This window comes from Centruroides vittatus, unplaced genomic scaffold (assembly GCF_030686945.1).
Source record: "Centruroides vittatus isolate TY-2023 unplaced genomic scaffold, ASM3068694v2 contig_620, whole genome shotgun sequence".
NCBI classification, from domain to species: Eukaryota; Metazoa; Arthropoda; class Arachnida; order Scorpiones; family Buthidae; genus Centruroides; species Centruroides vittatus.
The window spans coordinates 1,485,553-1,509,132 of NW_027122381.1; the positions used below are offsets into that span (position 1 = coordinate 1,485,553).

General features: G+C 36.0%; 3 protein-coding genes across 8 annotated transcripts in view; 2 read left to right on the forward strand and 1 right to left on the reverse strand.

Moving 5' to 3' along the window:
- LOC136979426 (rhotekin-2-like) overlaps positions 1-1,958 on the forward strand; it is a 31,962-nt gene extending 30,004 nt beyond the window's left edge. For all 5 annotated transcript variants that reach the window (XM_067275404.1, XM_067275405.1, XM_067275406.1 and 2 more), the window contains exon 11: positions 1,553-1,958. In XM_067275404.1, coding sequence (XP_067131505.1) covers positions 1,553-1,728 — 176 coding nt within the window. In that variant the 3' untranslated portion in view covers positions 1,729-1,958. The remainder of the gene's footprint in view (positions 1-1,552) is intronic.
- On the reverse strand, positions 819-6,998 carry LOC136979425 (glutathione reductase, mitochondrial-like). 2 transcript variants are annotated; one of them, XM_067275402.1, is made up of 12 exons: positions 6,952-6,998; positions 6,127-6,391; positions 5,931-6,046; positions 4,471-4,540; positions 3,401-3,588; positions 3,229-3,328; positions 3,074-3,160; positions 2,857-2,991; positions 2,687-2,798; positions 2,443-2,574; positions 2,237-2,370; positions 819-2,177 (listed from the first exon to the last, which is right to left on the reverse strand). In XM_067275402.1, the coding sequence occupies exons 2-12, from the start codon at positions 6,379-6,381 to the stop codon at positions 2,028-2,030; spliced, it is 1,479 nt and encodes a 492-aa protein (XP_067131503.1). In that variant the 5' UTR covers positions 6,382-6,391; positions 6,952-6,998; the 3' UTR covers positions 819-2,027. The 2 variants fall into 2 exon arrangements, with proteins under 2 accessions (XP_067131503.1, XP_067131502.1); XM_067275401.1 differs by having other exon boundaries at positions 2,687-2,991.
- The window catches only part of LOC136979428 (lipase maturation factor 1-like), a 41,751-nt gene continuing 24,726 nt past the window's right edge, over positions 6,556-23,580 (forward strand). The window contains 5 exon segments of the mRNA XM_067275408.1: positions 6,556-6,906; positions 15,045-15,130; positions 16,585-16,805; positions 22,876-22,886; positions 22,967-23,115. Of these exon segments, the coding sequence (XP_067131509.1) occupies positions 6,723-6,906; positions 15,045-15,130; positions 16,585-16,805; positions 22,876-22,886; positions 22,967-23,115 (651 nt within the window). The 5' untranslated portion in view covers positions 6,556-6,722.

Consider the following 23,580-nt stretch of genomic DNA (forward strand, 5'->3'; position numbering starts at 1 on the left):
ATATATATGATGGGACGGCCTAGGTATTCCCGGAATTTCGATAGTGAAGAAAAGGGATGGGTGAGAACGACTTAATTATAGAAACGTTAGACCCAGCGTTACAAAGTGATTTAGGCCGGATTTACAGTTTATTCGGGTTTAACTAAGCCGGTATTTTTTTATTATTTGGTGAGTTACGGCGGGACTGGGCGAGAAAGGAGCTACGGCGCATTGCCCGGTTCCGAATGGATATTGCATTTATTAACAAGACTAGCAGGTAGGCCCGGCGTTGCTCGGGCAAAAGTAACGATAGCGAAGATTATTACGTTATAGTCACAAAAGAAAAAGAGTAATTTCATCAACAAACTAAATATTTCTAAAGGTCGAATTTGAAAATCGAATGTTCTAATATTGTTCGATTTTCACGACGTGTTCTGATTATATCGTTCGATTTTCATCGAATGTTCTAAAGAAGAAAAGTCGAGAAAAACCGAACTAAGCTGTTTAAATTTGAAAATCGAATATGTTCTAACATATTACTCTTTTTTTTTTTTTTTCCTCCAGCGCCCGTAAATCTTGCCCGTCGCTTTCTCTTGTTCTCCATTGTTATTTAACACTTCCATTGTTACTTAACACTTTGGTACTTAAATTTGGTATCCTGTGTACCGAATTTCAACTTTCAACTCCTAACCGTTTGGGCTCTGCACTGATTATTATTATCATCATCAACTCGTCTCGATTATATATATAGATACAGAGTAAGCAAAGCCGGTAGATTAGGAAGAGATAAGCCATGGTTTTGACAATTACGTCGTCTTAGATAAAATACGACAGTTGAAAACAGTAAAATACATTTGTTTAATCAACAGATACTCCATATACAGAAAGAACGTGGCGGCAAAACTGATTTTGCCACTGATATTTAAAAATTAATATATCGCATTCTTCGAGGAAGACAAGAATTTGGTTTCTGGAAAACTTTTCTGGACGCGAGTCGAGGAAAAAGCTACAAAAGGACCAAACCGTCTGCCGACCGAAAAGACAAAAGGGCTTCTTTCCGCCGCTGTGACCCGCAAATCGCGCCCGCGTAAAGACTAGTTCTCGCGTGCGGAAAGGGTGGACAGAACGGCAAAAATTAGCAACATCTCGGTAAAGATCACGCGGGCAAGGCTAAAAAGCTTTATTTATACACTTAATATATTTCATTTATACGCTATATTAATGTCAGACAGGCGCAAAGTATTGGAAATTCCTAACTTCCAACTACATGTATTTCGAATATTTTTCCTATCCGCATTCTCCGTTTTTGTGCGTTTTAATTCGCAAATTTAGAAAGTTGCATCGATATAACGAAGCAATCCGGTCGGCTCCATTTTAGGCCACTGCGGTAGCCTTTAATATTTGCGGCGTTTCACTTGTAAGGCGGAAGCCTTACAAGGGACCGGACGGAAAGTTTTAGCTTACCGTTTCCGCGCGCTAATACCGGGCTAAAGGCGGATTTCGGTCGGGAATCCGAACGACGGACCGAAGCGGGTTCCTTTTCCTGTTAACCGGGTTATTTGGAATATTGCAGATTCGCCGCCTTCGTCGCTGGGCACCGGAGTCCTGCACGAGAGCAACCACCGATTGTCTCCCCCCTGCGTCCGTTCCCGCAGCTCCAGCACCTCTTCGGCCGCCAGCTCGGCGGGTGGAGGCCGACGTGGCTTCTTCGCCTTCCGCAAGCCCGACAAGGACTACCCCTTCTGCTGATCTCCCGCAAGAATCTCCTTTTTATGGTTTTTTTTTTCCTCTTGTAAATAAGGCCAGCGCGCGCCCCGTTCCGGTCGTCGCGTGCAATTTCCTTTACCGGACGCGGCGCGCCACCGTTGGTTGTAAATCCCGTTGCAGAAAATAATTGATTTTATTCGGATTTCGTCGGCAGACGTCCCGTATGTGTGTTCGTTACTGTGCCATTGTATAAAAATAAAAACCCAGAAAAATTTGTGTCTATTTCTCCCGCGAAATCGCGGCCTTCCTCGGCCCGGTTTACATAAGAATAAAAGTCGACGTCAACGCAGGGTGACGAATTCTTCGGCGGAAGTGGGGTGGATTGCCACGCAGTCGTCGAACTGCCGTTTGGTGGCGCCCATCTTGACGGCCACGGCGAATCCCTGCAGCATCTCGTCGCACCCCGATCCCACGGCGTGAAGGCCGATCACCTAGTTTCCGCGGAAAGAAACGTCAGACGAGGACGGAACGGAGAGAAAGAAATTCTTACCTTTTCCTCCCCTCCCAGACACACCAGCTTCATGACGCATTTGGTCTTCTTGGTGGTCATGGCGTGGTACAAGGGAACGAAGGCCGTCCGGTATATCTTCAGCGCCTCTCTTCCGTGTCGGGCCACCGCCTCTTCTGCGCGAGAAAAATTCTGCCGTCAGCCGCCTTCTCCCTTCCTCCCCCTCACTTACCGGCGGCGTCCTTTACCTTCCGTCAGTCCCACGGCGGCCACCGGAGGGTGGGAGAAGACCACGGTGGGCACGTTCTCGTATTCCAGCTTCAGACCGGGTTGGGGCTCGAACAGGCGACGGGCCAGCAGTCTTCCCGCCGCGATGGCCACTAAACGGTAAAAAAATCGGAATTAATCGTCCAAACCGCCACCTCGATTTAACGTTCTTCCTTCCCGACGACGGGTAAAAGTTAACGGCGCTAGGCGAAGTAAATATCTTACCGGGCGTTAGAAGCCACTTGCCGCAGACATCGCCCAGGGCGTAGACTCCCGGACACGAGGTGTTCTGATACGGGTCCACTCGGACGAAACCTCCGTCGTCCAGTTCCACTCCCTGAAACCACCGACGCGTTAAATCCGGGAAGGGTCCAATTTCCGCCCGTCTTACTTACGGTCCGATCCAGATCCAGTCCGGTGTTGGGTCGGCGACCCACGGCCCACAGCAGACACTCCACCTCCTCTATCTTCTCCGACGAGGCCAGGCTCAGGGTCAGCTTCCCGTCCTCCGCCTTTTCCACTCTCTCGATCTTAATTAAAACCCGGACAAAGGCCCATTTAGTCCGGAAGTGGGCGGAGTTAACCCGCTTCCGAGCCACCGGCGAGACTCACCGTTTCTCTTCTGAAAATATTAATTCCCGCGGCTTTCATCTCTTCTGTGACGGCGGCGCTTATGGTGGAATCGAAGGTTCGACGTACCTGAAGAAGCAAAGGTGGGATGAAACCGGGATGGTTTGGGGAAATTTCGGTAGAACGGACGGACGCACCTTGTCTCCTCTGACGACCAGAGAGACGCGGGAGCCGACGGCGTTGAGAATTCCCGCCAGTTCGACAGCGATGTATCCGGCGCCGGCGATGACCGTCTTCCTGAAGGAGGAGGATCTGTTAGTACTCGGGAGGAAGGCCGGCGCGTTTTTCTACGGGGAGGAGTCGACTCACCCGGGAACCTCTTCCAGTCGGAAGAATCCGTCGCTGGTTATGCCCAATTCGGCACCCGGCACCTCGGGAACCAGGGGGCGACCTCCAGTGGCGATCAACACACGCTCTCCGGAATAACGTTTTCCCTCCACTTCCACCGTTCGTCGGTCCACGAATTTCGCCTCTCCCCCTATAACGGTCACGCCGCTCTGCAAGTTAAAAAAAATTATTAGTAACTACGCAAAATACTAACGGGCGTATTTTCGGGCTTTTTATTGTTTCTCGGCCACGTTCGAACTGTACAGTCCCTCGTACTTCCGATTTAATTCGTTTCGGGAGATCGAATTTCGAACCCGTTTCTCCCGTTAGAAATAACGGAAAGCCAATTACTTAATGGGTTCCCACACCCCCGACGATATGTAAACAGATAATTTACGGTCTTCGCGTTGGAATTTAATTTCTACTTTAAATAGATAACGAAATGAAAACTGCATTTATTGGTCGGCTGCTTGGTAGATACCCATCCTAACGTTGTCCGTAATGTAAGATTTTATCCTTTGTTTAGAATCTTTCTTCGAATAAATCGAGCCGTAAAATAAGGAATTTAAACAAAATGTCGCGCCTTCGGACAGGAGTTTTGGAAAGGATTTTAAAAAAAGTTGGTTTCGGAAATTTTGAACCGGAATAAAAAACGGGGCGGCCAAAAAAGTGTTAAAAGATTCACGAATAACACGCATTAATGACACGTAACCGGACACAAAAATAAAGCACCGAAAACAGATTTCGTTTACGGTTCCAGCGCAATTTTTCACTCCGCGCGCAGCTCGAAGTACCAGGTGCCACCGTACTGTACTTTAATAAACTGGCGGTGGATCTTCTTTACGCCAATCTTCAAACGTCGAACCCCAGGGGGCGCCCCGACGTTTTGATTCGAAATTCGCCGGACGACTCCAAGAAGTTAAACCCGTTTTAAAAAATAATTAAAAATGACCGTCGTTACGTTAAAAAAAAAAGCGCGGAACGACGGATAATTCAACAATAATATCGTCCTGACCGTCAAAAAATGCCATCGAAACAAAATAAATACCCACCTTGTCCAGGTTTTTTCTGTAGACTTCGTTTAAATATTTCACGTAGTCGTCTCGTTTTTTCTTGAAGGCACTAAAATGAAAATTCTAACAATTAGACCGGGTTCGATCTCGTTAAATGCCGGAAAGTATTCCGAGACGGATCGATTACCTTAGAGTCCGATGTTTTAAACCCCGCCGTGTGGTTAAAACGCGGGCTTCGTAAATAAATAGAAAAGGCAACGAAACCGAAACGCCGCCGTATCGTTTAGGGCGAAGGAATACTGACGCGCATATAAAGCACGTCCGTCACCATCGGCGTATGTTTGTACTAACGACGTACGAGCGTAAAGTATAACGTAATTTAGATATGGCCTAAGAATAAAGACGAATTGGTATCGAGTATTTATCCAATTTTTAATGATTAAAATTCTTCGTTCTGGTAATCGTGCGCCTCGACGCTATCCGTTTCCGGTTGGGCTAATCCCGGTAAAAACCCTAAAACGGCGCCTTCCTTATCAAATGCTATAAATTCGGAAATTTCAAATCGAAACCAGTGGCCAAAAGAAAAAAAAATACGAAATTTGTGCAGTCTTCGTCCTAGCTGTTTCGAAGCGCGAGAAGAAACTCCAGTCTCGAATATAGAACGGATATTTTTATAAATTTCCGTAAGTGAAATTCCTAAAATGGCGGACGAGTCCGGCCATTTTTTCGGTGTAAATACGGAAGATGTCGCGCCATCTATTTTCATAAACTCGCACTATTATTAAAATTGAAGGCCGTCCTGGCATTTTCGGAAGTATTATATACACTCGATTATATATATATAAATACTCATTTAAATTGCACCGGTGTTCCTTAAAGGACTTTCCGCCACCGGGCTGTTTCGAAAAGTGCCGCGAAAGAAAACCGTATCGAAACGGCAGAAGAAACGGAAAAGTGGAATGGAAAAACACGATAAGTTGCCTAGTAATGTACGGAAGCGGCCATTTCTCCAGACCTGGTTAATGTAACGACGAAATTATCGGGAAGACGAACGGACAGCACTCTTATACACCTTTTTACACACAGCCGTTTTTTGCTATCATTCAAATATTTTCGGTTATTTTTAATAACCTTTTTCAAGAACCGTTACAGTCGAATGCGGTCGTAATTTGAACAAACGTAATGGAACTTTTTTGAAAATCGATTGGCGACGTTTGTTCAAATTACGACCGCATTCGACTGTAACGGTTCTTGAAAAAGGTTATTAAAAATAACCGAAAATATTTGAATGATAGCAAAAAACGGCTGTGTGTAAAAAGGTGTATAAGAATCTGTGCTGTAAAGACGAACGGACGTTTCCGAGAAATCGCTTCCGGGATAAACGAACGGCGTGTAGGGGTAAAGACGAATTACTAGCGCCCGTTGCCCTGTATCTTCGCACTGGCTTCATTTCGTTACTTTACCCGCCGATTAAAGAGAGAATAAAAATTGTTTTTTACCTCCAATCGAATTTACCGACGACCACGTCGAAGCCATAATCCCCGTGATCCCGGATCGTTTCGGCGTGTTGGGCGCAATAATAACTCAATTTCTTCGGCACGCACCCGACGTTCACCTGGAGGAAATCAAACAGAATTAAAAGCATTTACTTTCCTCTCGCCAACGGCATTTTATCGTACTACTAAATTTGCCTACGCAAGTTCCGCCCAGTCGATGGGACTCGATCAGGGCCACTTTGGTGCCGAATTCGGCGGCCTTGCGGGCGCTGGCTATGCCGCCTGATCCTCCTCCTATCACTAAATATTCGTAGTGTTCCATCCCCGCGTTAATCGTCCCGAAGAATCTCCTAAAATGTGCGATTTTCCTGCCGAAAATTCTCATCGGACGAAGACGAGATCCGATCTCAACACCGTACGCGTAAAATAACTGCGTTACGCCGCCTGGTGACATTTTTTCGTAACTAAATTAAATCGATTAAAATATTATTTTTAGTTTTCTTAAATTAAAAAATTGCGCATAAATTCCGAAAACAAATAAAAATACGCGGACGATGGCTTTTCCGCAGGCGAAATCGTCTCTTTGTCTCCGGGTGGCGTCGCTCCCGTCGACGTTTTAAATTTAAGGAAAATGATTTAAATGGCAAATAATCGAATAAAAATGCGCGTAAAGTGGCCCGGAAGTGGGAAACGTCCGGATCCGGTTTTATTCGGAAAGACGAGATAACGCGCCATCGAGAGTCACGTGTGGGGAAATCGCGACCTTATTGGATTAGAGGGGGCGTCGTTCGGAAGATGGCGGCGCCGAACGGAGGCAACAGCCACCAACTGAGGAGGAGGAACGTGGCCAGAGACGTTCGTCAGACGAACAGCAACAGATTAATTAAAGAAGAAAAAGAGAATAAGTGCGTCGCGCTCGCTCCCAACTCCTACTGGCTCAACAGAATCCTATTTTTGCATTGTTTGGGTTTTATTTACAGTGAGTTTCCGTTTGTTTACTCTCTCTTTTCGTCAGTTTCTTTACCCTTTTTCGGCATTTTCCTCGTAACTTCGCTTTCGTCTAACGCTTAACCGTCCGAGTAATTGGCAATTATTAATTGAGAGTCGGAAAACCAACCGATACTTTGCATCTCGAACGTATTAATCCGGTCGCATTTGCCATACTAAAATATTTGCAGCATTGAAAGCAGAACGTATCGAATGAAATACTTCCGTAATTAAATAATTAGTGTTCTCGTACGATATAAAATGTTTGTTGTCGTTTATATATTACGTTAATTAATCGAAGTTTTTCGAAATATTAAACCTCGGGTTACGTTTTATCTGCCGGATGCGGTATGGGCCCCACCTTTCTAATTCCGCCCGACTCCTCCAAAAAATTGGTTGCTTTTTTCGTTCTCTCCGCCGGTCGCCGGAGGAAACCTTGTCCGGTAGACCGTTATTGTTTTGTCGTGCCGTGCAGCTTGACGTATTGCTGTCGGCGTGCGGGAGTGTGTTTTTTGCCCGTAATTGTGCAAATTGTGGAATATCGGTACGTAAATACGTACGTGCGTAATGCGTGTTGGGTCCTTTGTCGGTTCTCTCTCTCTCTAGCTGTCGTAAATGCCGCAAAACAAATTAAGCAGTCGAAATAATGTTACGTACCTATACGATGTGGTAAAATGAATTATTAATATAATTTTGACCTCTGTTTTTGAAGGAACCCGTGTTTTTGACCTTGGCTTGTAAAGATTGGCCGAATGTGGGACCAAACGGACAAAAATTATCATTATTAACTTTACTTGAAAGTTTACGATTTGAACAATTAATGAGTTTTTGAGCTTGTTTAGCGAGCAGACAAAAGACAGATAATGATCGTACGGACGGGAAGGTGTCCGGTGCGGTCGGAAACGTTTGCGATCGACCGCATTTCGACAATGCGACCCCGAGGTAATTTTCGGCGACCCCAAATGGGGTCGCAGAAAATTACTTTCGGGTTGCACTGTTAAAATGTTTGAATACCATTGCTCTAAAGTGAAAATGCTAAAAATGAAAACATTAGATGTCGTCGGGAAATACGAGCAAGTATTTCCTAACGAAATTCGACGTTTTCGCTTTTTGATACTATTTACAAAACTGTTATTAATTTTAACAAATTATTGCACGAAAACAAAATGACGTTTTTGTTTCGACCGAAAAAATCCAAGACGGAAAACGTGCCGCAGTTCGAAGAGTCGCTAGTTTTCGGATGACGAGAATTTGTTCCGAAATGACACGTCCGGAAGAGTGCCAAATATTTTTAAGACCAAATTAATTTTAAAATGAAATGTCAAATTGGTATTTTTTATGGAAATAGAGTAAAAAGGACAAAGTATCTTTGCTTTGATATACGAGCGGAGCAAGGTAAAAACAAAATTTCTCAAAGATCAAACGTGGTAATAAATGAGTGAATTAAATATTTAACTTTTAATTGGAATACTTTTTCTCCATAGACTAAAATTATGAATCGATTCGTCGGTAAAGAGAATTGGAATGTTCCAAGGAAAGTACAAAATCAAAATTGATACGCTCACGACATTTTGAGCTAAAATGTTTTAAAAGTGCGCAAAAGATTAACAAATTTTGCCATTCCCACAACTTTTGAAGGAATTAACGATAAAGAATGGCTCGACTTTCAAAATCAGAAGGTACTTTTACTTATTTTATTTATAAGAATAATTAAAATACAATTAATTTTAATAAAAATTTTAAAGAGTATTTTCTAGTTTGTGAAACAATCATAATATAAAGTTTTCGATCCTAGATATTCCTATTTTTGTTTTCTCGATCCAAAAATTTACGTTATGGTTAATAACGGTCTTTTCTTAAATTTAAATTAAGGTATCATTTAAGTATTGAAAAGTTTAATACTTAAATGATACCTTAATTTACTAGGTATTATTTAAGTATTAGATAATACCTAGATGTAATTTAGAGATACCGTATTTCTGCTGTTTCCTTTTTTTAATATCTAATAAACAAAATATGTATTGCAGAAATATATTGATACGTACGAAATCTATGTTTCCTTGCCCGAAACTTGTGTTAGTATATATAATATACTAAATATATAAATTATATATTAAAAATTATATAACATTTTTTTGATTTGATATTAAGAGAAATTTTCTGACTATATGGCTTTCTCATCTAGGTAGGAATAAAACAATTTTTTACAAAAAGAAAACTACATTGTTTGTATTAGTCTAATATCATCTTCACAGGTAAGTAAAAGTTACACTACCCAAAAAAAAGTGTTTTTTTATACCTTTGTCATTAAAATAGGCAATTCCCGTAGAAAAGATTCTCTCGATTTCAAAAATTGCCTTCGAATTATTCCGTCGTGCAAGGATGTTAAAAAAATCAAACAAACTAAGCCGTTTTCCATTCTGTCGTTTCCGGTCACCAGAAACAAAAACCTGTCATTTTAAATGAAATTATAGACAGACACATCTTTGTATAACGATGCATATGCAAATTAGTATATGGATATAGCATATGTATCTGTAAAAATTATTCTGACGTGGTTTTCTTTATTTACGCCGTTTTGACCACTGTCGGAGGCGTTAGGATAGGAATCCACATTTTTACGCAGAATCCGGACCGTAGGGCATCAAAAGCAGCAACTGTTCTATAAGCCGAATGACTTTTACTCAAATTAATATTTATTTACCTCTAAGTTTTATAATACATGTATGACAAACATAGGATAAAATACAAGATGCACTATTGGTCTGTTTTGGCCTTTAACGAATCGGCGAAGATGGATTCCTACTTTGACCGACTATACTCGGCGTCTCGAGTGGCAAAAGTTACCGTAGTCTGCCCGATTACGGTTGCCGTGGATTCTTACTAAATTTCCGAGATAAATTTAATTTGTCGAGTGTCGTCTGTCGGAGAGATTGCAAGAAATTGTTCCAAAACCCAACGGCAAAACTCTGTTCCGGTATATAACACCTTGAATGGTATGCTCAGTTTAGAAATGTGTCGTATCGGTTTCGTGTTTCGACTGCTTGTTTTACTTCACCGAAAGTGCTTCTTGTGATATTAATTCCTATTAGTGGAGTAAATGTACAGATATCTAATCTTCAATCTCCGAAAACTGTGACGTGACGTGACATTTCCTTGCCGAGTTGCAAAATGCGGGCATCGAAATTGATAAGGTACCCGGGAGGTACAAATTGTGTTGAGTAGTGGTTAAGTCTTGTGTAAATATGTCTTTTGTATAATTCATTGGTTAAGTTTAATATTTTATAATTTATTCCTTTCTATACATATACTATATATATGTTAATTTTTATTTATTACTTTTGTTTTATAGTACAATGCAGATTAATTGTTGTTATGGAGTGGAAATCCCTTGTCATAAGACATTTCCAATTATATATAAAATAAAAAATGTGTTTTTGTAATATAAGAAGTATGCTTTTTTTTTAATCAGAAAACTCATTAAAAATTAAAAGATAAAACCATGTTATATTTATGAAGTCGTTTCCATAGAAACCGTAACGTCGTCGGTTAATTTGCACGACGGTTTTGCCGACATATTGTGTTCTAACTAAGATTGCAACATTTCGCTAAGAGGAATGCTACAGTTAAATCCAAATGGCTTAAACCTAGCGCAACGTTTGGATTCTTTCCGTTTGCGATTCGGCTACTTTTTTATCTGTACGATCATTATCTGTGAAATGAAACTAGAGCAACCTATCCACATTTATGAGAAATTTCGTAGTAAATAGAATTAGATTGGTAGAATCAGTACTATAAACTTTCATGTAAACAAAATAAAAAATTAGCATTTAAATTGCTGCTGGCTTATTGACCTATACTTCAATTGTGTTTATTTCATTTAGGTTTTTAACTAGTGATTTTGTTTTAAGAAACAAAGTTTACTTTAATCCAATTTAATGTAGCATTAAAAAATTTTAAATCAACAATTTAAATATTGCTGATATTAACAGGTGCCAATTAAATATTGCTGATAAAATTAACAAGATTTAAATTATATTAGGTGTACTTGATAATAAAATTTAAAAGTTGTTAATTATAGTAGTAATTACCCGTAAGTTAAAATTTTCAGAAATTAATAATTGATTCTGTCCAGTTTATAATGCTACTGCAACAGATTTGAAATTCGAATCTTTGACAAAACTGTTATTTATTTATCAACAAAGTCTCTTATTTCCCATATTTGGGAAATATTCTATGTTAATTATTATCCACTTTTTAAATACAAGTGAAACTTTACCTTAAAATATGCCACTTTACTTCATTTTACATTAAACATAAAATTAGCTAAACCAAATAGCTAAGAATGCTCCATAGTCATTATTGTAATGATTCAACGTAAACTATATATCAGACTTAATAAGAGTGATTTGTATGCAAGAATTGTTTATTTTACTCAATTATTCCCACAGCAATGCTCATTAGAACTAGTATAGATTCTTTTACTTTGAAACCCAAAAGAATAGGCAATTTACTTTTTACAGAAGTCCAGATTCAGTTTTCTGATTTGATTCTGAGTATGGAAAGGAAATAGGAACAGTTAGTTATTTCTTCCAATGTCAAGAAATGTCTTAAACATAGAATTCCATCACCAGGAAAGGAAATCGCATTATTTTAAACATGCTTCTACCATAGCTACGAGAATTTTGACAGTTAAGCGTTATAATGACAAAATCACCGAGTAACGAGTAAGATATTTTCCAGGATATAGCATAAACATTGGCTTATAAGTTGACCTTAAGATTTTTAGGTCAAAATTCTGGTCTAGACCTATATCTTCTGTATAAATTGATTTCCCAAATATAGGGTACTGGTAGGTTAGAAGCAAAAAGTGAATGTTGTATATAATAATTAACGGTAAAAGCATATAATAAGGCCATATTGCTTTCATTAAGACACTAATGTCATATTCACAACTAAGGATTAAGAGTTAGAAATTAACCAATTACCATATACTTAACCAAGTAAGCATTCACTTACTAAAAGTAAACTCTGACTTTCAACTCTTGGCTATGAATATGATTGTAACTGTAATACCTTTCAATATATAGTAGAATAAGATTATGTTATGGTTATATGGGAATTTGGAGTGTGATAGATCACACTCCAACATTGTTGTTTCTTGTTTTCTTAAGTTACCTGAGTAAGAACTTTATTATATATCAGGTCTCAGTAAATATATTCAAGCCAAAAACAAACACCTCCAATAAAATATTAATAGTTTACATAGTACAGAACCCTGATAGTAACATATCATATAGTACACAATGATAGAACATTGAATCACTGTCTCTGCCTTACACTCTACCATTTGCATTATTGATATACAGTTGAAGACAGCATATGTCTTCAACTGTACAATTCATTTATACTGAATTTTTATTATGTAAATTACTAATGTGTTTAATCACAGATATTAAAATTGATATGTGGACTATTAAATAATAAATAAATATTAAAAACAATGGGATCGGTTATTATTATAATGTTAAAAAACCATGTAGCTTATTGTTGTTGTGGTAAGTATTGCATAGCAATTGTTAAAGTGCTATTTTATTTGTTTATAATTGTATGTAAAATGTTTTGCATTTTATATGTCATATGTCAACACTTTTTTTTGTCATTAAAAATGAAACTTATATGCTGTAGGTTGTCTGTGATACTCATTTATGTAAGGCTAAGCTTTTCACCAGTTTCCTTAAGCAAGTAGATACAAATCTGATAGAACATGAAACATACTCTAAAAAGATGTACAAACGAAAACAAGCAATTAGTTATTGTGAGATCGTTGCAATACCGGGCTGCAATTTTTAATCATATTTTTAATTTATTTAAAATATATTCTCTCCACCTCAAATCAGTACTTTAGTGTCTTGCCCCCGTACATCATACTTTTCCTTTAGCAGATGTCACGCCAACAATTGTACTTTCGATGTATTTATAAGCGTCGTCTTCTGCCCAAAGACGATGCTTATAAATACGTCGAAAGCACTCGCAGGAAAATAAAACATTTCTTTTAAAGTTCTTTAACGCCTCTTTATGTGAAGTTTTCTCTTGAATCTGTACAATTGTTGGCATGACATACACTCAAAGTTTTTAATTTACCTAACAAGATGAGTACCAGAAATTGGACATTCCTTTAGCAATGGAGTCGTGCCAGTCATCGTTTGGGGAAATTTTTGAGTCGAAATAACACGACTTCCCGTTTGTATCGGATGTTCTTATATAGTTAATTGGGGCTTCCTACCCTAAGGTTTCCCTATCTGGTCTCGTCTTTTGTCTATCTAACTCCGTTCTCGAGATTAAGGAAAGACAGATGGACGACAGTGGAAACTTATAGATCTACTATTTTTTCAAATTGCATACCGATCGGCGATGCTTTGCCAGATTCTTTGTCATCTAAGTTCTGCTTTCATTAAGGAATGGTACTTTGGAATTCATCTAGACCAAATGACTAATTTTTTAATCTATAAACCTGTTAGTTGTTAAGATGTAGTCCTTTTCCCTATCCTAAGATATTAGATACTATCAATACAGAGAGGTGGTATATATATCGTAAGGAGAGCATTGGGAATAGGTTTTCAAATGTAAGTATTTTTAAAAATAAATCTAATAAAAGTTGTATATACACAAACACAAATCAGAGATTCTTTGTGTATTTAAAAAAATCATCTGAATAAATAAGTATTTATAACAGTTTCTTTGATAGAAAATTTAAAACATACAACAGTATCTTGTATTTTGAATGCTTGAGCTTAAAACAGCAAATTATGTGTATTTGTTGTTTTAAGTTTATCAAAATGGATATTATTTAAGGCTTGGGAATGAATTAATTCAATTTCCATTACTTCTAATGGGGAAAAATTTATTGGACTTCAAACAATTTGGAGTTTGAACGGCCTCCCTGAATTAAATTTGAAGTACGAGGCACTAATGTACCTCGGGAAGGCTGGGAGAGCTTATATGTCCAAGATGAATATTTAATAGCACTGTAGCTCTATTAAATATTCATCTTGTATTTACAGAAAGGTAAACAGAGAAACAAGTGATTTCAACAAAATTACCAATTTCATTTCCAATTATATCTTGCCAGCAATGTGCAGATTTATAATTCTGTATAAAGTGATGGGGTTGTCGGGCAATAGTACTCCGACATGCCGCAAGAATTGTGGTTTTCACGTCTCCCGACGTTCTTGCCATTTATAGAATCGTACAGGTGAGTTTGGATTATCAATAATGTAAAATTTTATAACCGACATCAGTAATTTTGGTCAAAGTTACTTTATAAGAATTGGGTTACTTTGTAAGAATACTTCCATTAGGATCTTACCCTTCTGTGAGAAATAAGTATTCTTCATAAGTATAAGTTGGTAGTGTTGTTAGTAAGGTATAAGGTACTAAATTTTTAATAGTAACATTTTGGAACATCTCAACAAAAGGCAACATAATAGACTGAAATATTTAATAACACATTTCCTATCTGTACATCATCTGTCAAATATCCAATAGTGATTTTATGCAAAATGTATGTCTATATACATATACATTGTGCAGTATTCTTTGTTAAACTATATTGATAAATTTCTTACAAAGTAAAATTAATATTTCTAAATTGAGTTCTACAAATTCCATTAAATTTAATGATGTTTTTAGACTAATCTTACGAGGACCGTCTTCCCTATACGAGAAAAGTAACTTTCATTTACACAAAATTTAAATTACGAAATCAAAATGGATGGTAGTATTGAATTGCTTTTTCTCTTATGTTACAAGTTGATATATTCTACAGTAGTTTATAGAATATATCAACCAATGTATATCAATTACAATCGTAGATTGATAGGTTTTAATTGTTTTGGAAACCGGCATTCTAAATGGTTGTTTTTGATGCGCAATATATTTGATATTCACTAATTTAAATAAATTAGGATCTTAAAATATCCTATAAGCTTCTAAAAACCAATGCTCTACACGTGAAAAAATAATTTAGAACACAAGAGAAATACTAGAAACATTCTTGTAATTCATACTTCATATACTTTATTGATTTATATCAGTCATTTGTGATTTATTACTCTTTTTGTATCAAAGGTGTTGCATTTTTGGTTGCCTGCCATCAAAACAAAGCGTTATTAGGTAGAAATGGCTTACTACCAGTGCATCTCTACTTGAAACAGGTAAACTATAGTTAAATATATAATTCTCTTTTTTAAACTTTTTATGGATTATTTATGTATAAAAAAAAAACTATTTTATTCATTAAGGTACAGATAAATTAAAGGAGGTTTCAGAAAAAAATTAAATTTGTATAATATAATGGTTGCATTTTAAATTTTAAAATAATTCCATTTTCCCTTCTGGATAAACTAAGACTCTCTACAACCAATAACCAGTTCAAAGTATGGCTAAGCAATAAATAACATTTTCATAACCCCCTTCTGTTATTGGTTGTAGAGAGAGTTATTTTATTGTTATCCCAGTATGGTGTGCAGATGTGTATCCTTCCTGGAATATAGAGATCTAATTTTATTGTAATTCAGGAGACTCATTTAAAACAATTAAGTTTTCTCTTTATATTACATTATATATTTTGAAGATGTTAGCTTGTAACATTTAATGAAGCACCTTCTAAATACAGTCAAACCTGTTTTTATGCGCTCTTTTTATGTGCGATTTTTTTAATGCGAATTTTTAATTTATGCGGTATAGTTGGCGACTAGTCTCGTGCGATTCGTCATGTCTCACGTTGACTTATTATAGCTAAATAAACTTATTATAGCATAAATGCACTTATTATAGTAATATTATTGCATGAATATGCGAAAAATGAAATAATTTACTTTTTAAGTCAACAAAACACCACCTGGACAAAAATATGTAAAACAGACGAAAGACCAGACGATGCAGTCAAGTGCTGACATCTGTTGTCAATAAATTCTATTTCGTACGGTTTTGAGTTATTTTCTATGTGAGACTTTTTTTATGCGGTCCCTGTTGACCGCATAAAAAAATTATTTTTTAATTGTGTTGCGAAAACTATTATTTACAGCTATTTGTGAAGTTTCGTGAGATTTTTTTTTTAATGCGGTCCCTATCCCCCGCATAAAAACAGGTTTGACTGTACATTTTTTCCTGAAAGTTTTGAAACTATTAGTTTTCACTTTTATACATGGAATTTGAAATTATTAACTTTAGAGCAACTGTCAAATTAAACAGTTTACATCTATGTAAAGTTTTCTCGATATTGATTAGGTATATAAATGTATTTTATTATGAGTTTTTATATAATAATAATTCCAGAATAAATGAGATTTAAATGTTTGACGAAATCAACCTAAGTACTTTTCCGGCCACGAAGCAGATGATTTACAAACATTTTTGACTGGTTTCGGGTCTAGATGGAACTTATTTTTCAAAAAATGGAATGGTTTGATCCATTTTTGAAAATAAGAAGTTTCGGATAGACCTAAAACAGGCTAGTAAATGTAGTCAAAAATGTTCGTAAATCATCGCTTCACTGCTGGTAAAGTACTTAGATTGACTATTGAACATAGATATAAATTCCAGCTTTTCAAAAGTATAATTTAAATAAGATTTGAGTTATTAGTTAATATGTTTGTTAATTTGACAGATAAAGGAACAAGCGGAAGGAAATCCTTTTCAGTGTTTCTTTTATGCACCTACGCTATTATGGCTGGTAGACAAAGAAAATATCGACTTTTACCTGGATCTTCTAGCCTATATGGGACTAGTTATTTCGTTATTGATCACGGTCACTGGGTGTTCTAACCTGATTGCCATGATAACTTTGTGGATTCTTTATCATTCTATTGTTAATGTAGGACAAAGATGGTATTTATATTTTTTTAAAATTTATTTGAAATTAAATAGATATATAAAATTTATTTATGCAGGTTTTTATAATAAATTACAGATACGCTGTTGAATAGTATATCATTATATTTTAAGAGATTTCTACAGAGCAAAGATACATAACAAAACATAGTGCCATTTTTTTTACTATAGTTTGCTGTATTTTCTAATAAATTATTTCATAAATAATATATTTATGCATAATATATTATTTGATAATAATAATAATACTAATTCTGGTACAAAAGATCCTACATTGTACAAAATTATAACTTCCTGCATTATGAACAAAATCTATGCACACATAGATAAACATACTGTTCTTACAGAACAGCAAAAGGACTGTCGCCGATATCACGTGGGCTGTAGAGAGCAACTCCTGATTGACTCACTAATACTAAGACATACCCAACAAAAACAGAGAAACCTTCACATACATAACTACAAGAAAGCTTTTGACAGTGTTCTGCACTCCCCCACATTAATCACATATTTAACTACAATAATGCAGCATTGGAAAATCACATTATACTTATCTCTCAATAACACTAAAATTGTAACAGATCAAATCCTCATAAGACAAGGTATATTCCAGAATGATTCCCTTAGCCCACTCTGGTTTTGCATGGCCATTAACTCTATCCACTACACTTACTAACACACAAATTGGATATAACTTATCATGAACAGACAGATAGCACTTTCTCACATGGATGACATTAAGATATATGCTCCAAATATACAAAACTAAACAAACTCCTGAAGATTGTACAGACTTTCTCTTGTGATATCCAGATGGAATTTAGCATAAATAAATGTAAAACATTGCACATTGAAAAAGGTGCTGCTGAGGATGATCCCTTTAAACTTGACAGTGGAGATTACATAACAATTATGAAGGAAGGAAAGACCTACAGATTTCTGAGGTGTCACTAGGCCAAAGTAATTTGACATAAAAAATAAAAACAGAACTTACTAAACTATATTGTAACAGACTAAAATCAGTACTAAAGAAAAAAAACTCCAAAAACTTAATAAAAGCCATCAACACGTGCTATTCCACTACTCACCTATTCATTTGGTACCATTCAGTAGACCACGAGTACCTCAACTGTAAAACCTGAACAATGTTCACTAAGTATAGACTGCATCATCCAGAATCTGCTAAGGAAAGACTTATCCTACCACAATTGGTGGGTGTTAGATCTTATTGACATTAAAATTCTCCATCGGAAACAGATAGACTCACTACAAAGTTTCTTCCATACCAAACAACAATTATCATCACTACATTATACATTGTCCAGACTGATGATAATTATACACCATTAAACCTAAGAAACGCAAAGCACGAAGAACACAAATGAGCCTGCAAACACAAAACAACAAGCATGGATGGGGAAAAAACACTCCAAAGTAAACACCCTGCTGATCTTGCACAGCCACATGTTAAGGCAGCATCAAACTACAAGCTGAGAGATGGGAGTCTCTTTGGGGAAACAGAAGGCTTTATGATTGCAATACAAGAGCAAGTCATTAGTACAAGGGCTTACAGGAAACACAGTCACAGATACCTTGGATGACACGTGCAGGAAATGTCATGCTGCAGAAGAAACTATACAGCATATTGCAAGCAGGCAGACACCAAAGTCTAGTACAGACAGACTATTTATGCAGAAATAACCAGGTAGCTAAAATAATTTACCAGTATATAGCAAAGAAATATTTACTAGCCACCACAAAAACACCATATTATAAGTTTATTCCACAAACATGCATCTCTGTTTTCAAGGATAGTCATACTGATTCCAAGTTGGATTGGAAGCTTGATAGATTACTGTATATTTAAGAGGATACAATAAGGACAGTGGGTGATTGGTTAAGGAACATAATCCATTCCAAGACTGCCACGTTCGCTATCCAAATTGTTTGTTAACCAATTATCAATTTACCGTAGATTTTTGTGGGAATTTGATTAATTCATTCTGGAAACCCCAAAAAATAAATAAATAAATTATATAATTTCTTATTATGTTTATTTACATGTAATAACAAACTAAAAGCAATCTCTCCATTTTTTCATGGATGGCACATCTTTGTTTCTCAGGTGCTATTTTTGTTACTCCTTTATCTGTTTGAGTCTTTTTGATTATATCTTTCTTACCTAAGATTGTATCTACTGTAGACCTGTTGAAGTCATCTGCCTACAATATCAGACATCTTCTGACCCCTCCCTACCTTGACTATAATCTCTTGCTTAGTTTCTATAGTGAACACAGTTCTTGACACTCCACTCTTTTTGGGTTCCATAATATTAACAGTTTTTAAATAAAAAATTCAGAAAAGCACTTACAAAAATTCGGAGAATAGAAATTAACTAGTGCACAAATGGTTATGTATACAACTGTGAAAGTCTCATTCCATAAATCATGTATAGATGCCATTAAAATATAGTTTTACAAATCTTAAATGCAGCATCTCTTCTTTTGTTTGTTCTGTCGGGTGTTCGTTATCCAAACATAAAAATCTTTCGCGAAAGTGTTTGTTGTCGGATTTGTTTGCAGTCTGAACTGTTCATTAACCGATCACCCACTGTATACATTTTTGTAGCAAGCTTAAATTATAAAGTGGTGGGCTGAAATTTTTAATCAGATTTTTTTTTATTTATTTAATTTAAAATATATGCTCACCACCTCAAATTAGTAGTGTCTTGTGCTCGTACATAATACTTTTCCTGTTGGCAACAGAGTCGTGCCGTCTTCTAACTCCTTACAGAGGAAAATTTTGGAATTGAAATAACGTGACTTCCCGTTTGCGTCGGAAGTTCGTACACAATTAATTGGGGCTTCCCACCCCTAAGTTCTTTACGTATCCAGTCTCGGATTTCATCTGTCTAACTCCGTTCTTGAGATTAAAGACAGATGATAATGGGAATATATAGTTCTACAATTTTTTCAAATTGTAGTCCAATAACAACCATCTTTACTTTATCTACTAATAATAGGATAAAGGTTATTGTTTAAGTCTTTTTAATAAATTTTTTTCTAATTAGAATATTTCTTGCTGTTGCCGACAAGTTAAATCTCGAAAACATTTTCACAATTTCGAAGCAGTTGACTTCTTGATTAAAGGTTTGGCGTATGTTAACAGGTATGACATGGGGTCATTTTTTTCTACATGTAGAAGAATTCATAACAGTTTATTGTTGGCTTCTAAAATATTAGTTTCAAGTATCTAATCATTAATCGTTTAAGGGATAATCTCCATCTTCAGTACTGTACTCTAAAAAATATGTCACATTCTATTTAAGTGTAAACAATAAGCACTTAATCGTCACTTAAGAAGTAAGCTTTTTAAAGAATTAATCAAAATTTTCATCTTAAACTTACAAGATGCATTAATTTTAAAGTTTTTTTTTTTGTACAATTGTAGTTTTTTACAATTTTTTTTTAATATACTTCATAAGAGAGACACTTTGCTAAAACAAATTGATATACAGTAGAGCATCGATTATCCGACCCCGATTAACCGACCGCGTTCTAGTCGGCAAATTCAAATGTCCGCTAGTGATGTGGCGCTACAATATTTGGTTATGTCTTGGATACTTTAATATTATTTTTGTTAAATTTTTGTGTGTTTTAGCTGGCAGCACTGGCTCGACCACGAAAGGGAGGCTAGTATTTAAACCGGGCCTAATACACTATACTAATAATGTATTTTTTCATACTTTTCGGTTATCCGACCAACCCCAGTCCCCAATTAAGTTGGATAATCGATGCTCTACTGTACATATGAAATTATATTTTTGTGGCATAATGCCATCAATTATAAAATATAAGGTGTGTTCAAAAATTTCCAGGAATGGATTAAAAAAAGGTGTTAGGATATAAAAAAAATTTGTTTAATATCTGTAAAAATTTTGCTTTCGATACACCTTTTCCAATGATTTCTTTAATGTGGGAAATATTTAGAAAATGGCTCATTTTGGATAGGGCAAAATTTCCTTTGACTTGTCTCGTACACGTTCTTTCCACTCAAACCATTTTCCTTTTAAAATTTGGTAAAGAAAAACAGGCATTTGGGGTCTTGGAAGAATAGCAGTTCCGACCGTGCAAGTCGAAAGTCTCATACAAAAGAATCTGACAATCTCCAAAAGAAAATTATTTTTTAAATGTTTTTTTCGTATCATTTTTCCTATTCGGAAAAGTATCTAAGCTCAAGTTAATTAGACTGCAATTTTGAAATTGCAGACCTATACGTTTCCGCCGTCATTTGTCCGTCCGCGGCGGTATTAACTAGAACTCTTCGGCCTCCGTGCAAAAAATTTTGCATTCCCCAATTTACAATGCTTCAAGAGAGAAATGAAAAAATTTATGGGTCCCGAGGACAATATATATGTTTTTAAAGAGGTACACAATTGGTTTCTATTTCCTTTTTAATTTAAAGTATAAATATGTAAATCTAGTTTGTCAGTCAAATGTCTAAGGGCTCTGGGTTCCCTAGACGAGATATATTGCACGTCTCTATTTACGATGCCGTCTGCCCTTTGTCGATCTTGAGAGCGGAACGAGTTAGATGAAATTCGAGACCAGATGCAGAAAGCTCGAGGACCGGAGGACCCAATTAACTATAACTATATGCAAACTTCCAGTTTGGACCAAAGTTATGTGTTTTTTTTTTAAATTAAAAGACAGAAGTTGATGCCCAGCATTGTGAAGATGTCACAATAAATACTTGCTCATTTTTGAAAACTAAAATTTAAAGAAATTTATTAACTTTTTTTATTTTGATCCATTCCTGGAACTTCTTGGAAACTGTTTTGTAAGAATTATTACAAAAAAATCTGAAATTTAATGCCAATGCCCACAAATTACGATTAAAATTTAGTTTGTAACTTCTCGTAACACTGCTATTCAGAAAAATAAAAATATAATCCTGAAATAATCCACCATTATAAACTTACAAGGAAGCATTTTTAAGCTCTACATTAATTCTTGTCGCACCACTGTTTTTTATATCGGCATTTTATTATTCAAAGAGACAAACCAAGATGTAATTTTCAAACTCTTGGTTAATATTAAATCTTAAAATTTAAGGAAAATTTTTAAACCTCCAAGATTTGAATGAAAACAAGTAAATTTTATTATTTCACAAAGATGCTTTGGATTATTATTTAATTCGTATTCGAGTTAAAAGAATGTATTTTTTTTTTATTTCTCGAACGTTGTCGGAATTTTACGTTTATCTTCGGAAGGCCCGTCTTCAAAAAATTTTTACGTATTAAGTCGCGATCGAGGGAAACCGTTCAATTTTTCGATTTTAGTTTTTCAAAAATTATATGGATTAGTCGGCCTCTACGAGATATTCTCCCGTCGCCGTAACGTCCGATCCCGTCTGGACTTTTTCGCCGGGTAATTACGTGCCGTTCGTCTTTCCCGCCCAATTCCCGTTACGATCGGTCGGTCGTAACGGACAATAACGGGGATTGTTTTATCGATCTGCAAGTCTCGGTAAGTTAAAGAAGAAAGTCCAGTTTTGACAATAGAATTATAAATAATTTTTAAAAAGTTTAATGTGAAATTTGTGTGTGGATATTTGATTTTCTTGCTTCATTTTATGCCAGTTTCTTATCTCTAACAACTGAAAGAAAAGAATTTTATTGAGACAAAGAAAATAAAAAGTTGATTGTTTTATTGTTTTGTCTTTAGAATAAATAATCAGTTGTCACAAGTCATTAATAACATTATTTCTCTGTTTTCTTTTTTTTTTCTTTCTATTTTGAATCAACCAATATTATAAGTGTTTTTTTAATTGAAACTTTTGGAAAATTCAGTTTTTGTTTGTTTTGTTTTCAATTGGAAAATTAACTATTTTAAATGTATTTTCTGAGCATGAAATTTGCTTAGAGAACATTTACAAAATACATTAGAAATATATAATTTTTTAAAAATTAGATTGTTTTACAAAATTTTTGTTATTAGTAATAATTTAAATTGATTGCTTGTTTTTTCTCTTTTCATGATTTTTCATTTAAAACAAAATAAAATAGGTATTCGTTCGGTAAGTGTTAGTTTTTGTTTTTCTTTTCTCGTAAATGTGGTATGTAGCAATAACATTGTTATTTTAATTATTTCTTTTAGGGTGGGAATCGCAGCTTCTCGAAACGGGATTTCTGGCGATATTCTTCTGCCCTGTGTGGACGTGGAAGAGACTGCCCCGGAATACGCCGCCGTCTCCTATCGTCGTGTGGGGTTACAGATGGCTTCTTTTCCGCATCATGATCGGAGCGGTAATTTGTTTATTATTACGTTACTTAAAATTGACGACAGAGTCTAATAATTTGAGAATAAAAATTCTCGTCGTAGTGGTTAATTATTAGTCGAACTGTGGAGCGATATATTCCTTCATTTCATTTTATTCTATGACCTTAACTAGCTAAGACAGTGTCCTTTGGAATTTATTTGTCTATATCTTTTTTCTAAACACTAAATTTGAACCTCATTCTTGTAAGGCTTAGATTTGTAGTCGTGACAATTTGTTTAGAGAATCTTACACAGGTAACCCCCGTATAACACGGGAGTTACGTTCCAAAAAATTGCCGTGTTGTTATGCAAATCCGTGTTATACAAAACAAAGAACTAGTGCGAAAAGGGTGGTTAGGTTCCAAAAATTAAAAAACATGCCATTAAATCCTTCTTTAAATCGGATTTATTATTCACGAGTCGAAAGGCCGGATGCAGGCAGGCGTCGGGGC